Below are 906 nucleotides of genomic sequence, written 5' to 3' on the forward strand. Positions count from 1 at the left end.
CCACAACCTGGAGGCGTGAAAGCTCCTGCGCACACAAGAGCTGCGGGGGCAGCAGGTTCACCAGTGCTTTGGGGTTTTTCCACTCTTCACCGATCTTTGCTCTCTCCAGATGCCTTGGTAGGATGGGGCTGGGGTGGCCCAAGGTGTCGGGGCCAGCGGTGGTTTTTGGGAGGATGCCTGCCCCCGGTGATGCCTGACCACCACCAGCTAAAAATCCACCGCACCTGCCCACCCTCCCGCCTGCTGAGCGTGGGGGGTGCCCCCGGCCGCTGCCAGGGATTCAGGGGATTCAGCCCCCCTACCTTTCCCCGCAGGCCATGGCTCGCCCTCCGGTTATCCCAATTTATTGTAGGGGGAAAAACGATTCGGCGTGAGGATCCTCTGTCCGGACCCACCCTCCCCACTGGGGTAGCAGGGAGAGGTAGAGCCCCCCCTGGGAAGAGGGATGAGCCCCTCATGCCTCCATCTGGAAATGGAGGTCAGAGCCTGCCATGTGCTCCTGGTAGTGCTGGTCGAAGCACTCATTCTGGGCCACGGTGAAGTGGTTCTTCCAATCCCCGGATATCCCTGGGGGACAGAAAGCAAGTGGGGCAAATCCTGACACTCCCAAAATATTTGCAGCTATGGATGGGGGCTGCAATACAGACCAGGGACACCCCTCCCAAGCCCTCCACCACTGGCCGCACCCCACCTTTCCGGAGGAAGGGGGAGAGGCTGTGGTCCATCAGGGTGGTGGGCATGGTCTCGTAGTTGGCGGCAGGGTTCTTCCTCATCTCCTGGAAGGAGGTGTGGTGGAGGATCCTCGCCACCGTCCCCTCTGCCACCTCCTTGCCCAAGAACTGCAGGATCTTCTGCACCTCCTGCTGAGGGTTCTGCAGGGCAGCTGACAAGGGGAGGCTGCCAAAA

The 906-nt window shown here is 61.5% G+C and overlaps 1 protein-coding gene across 1 annotated transcript in view; it reads right to left on the reverse strand.

Moving 5' to 3' along the window:
• Nucleotides 1-454: 454 nt before the first annotated feature.
• Nucleotides 455-906, reverse strand: part of LOC103923454 (sulfotransferase 1A1-like) — a 1513-nt gene continuing 1061 nt past the window's right edge. Inside the window, exons 4-5 of the mRNA XM_009331806.1 lie at nucleotides 692-883; nucleotides 455-567 (exon numbers count right to left, since the gene is read on the reverse strand). Coding sequence (XP_009330081.1) covers nucleotides 455-567; nucleotides 692-883 — 305 coding nt within the window. The remainder of the gene's footprint in view (nucleotides 568-691; nucleotides 884-906) is intronic.

The sequence above is a fragment of the Pygoscelis adeliae genome, unplaced genomic scaffold (genome assembly GCF_000699105.1).
Source record: "Pygoscelis adeliae isolate BGI_AS28 unplaced genomic scaffold, ASM69910v1 Scaffold39, whole genome shotgun sequence".
NCBI lineage: Eukaryota > Metazoa > Chordata > Aves > Sphenisciformes > Spheniscidae > Pygoscelis > Pygoscelis adeliae.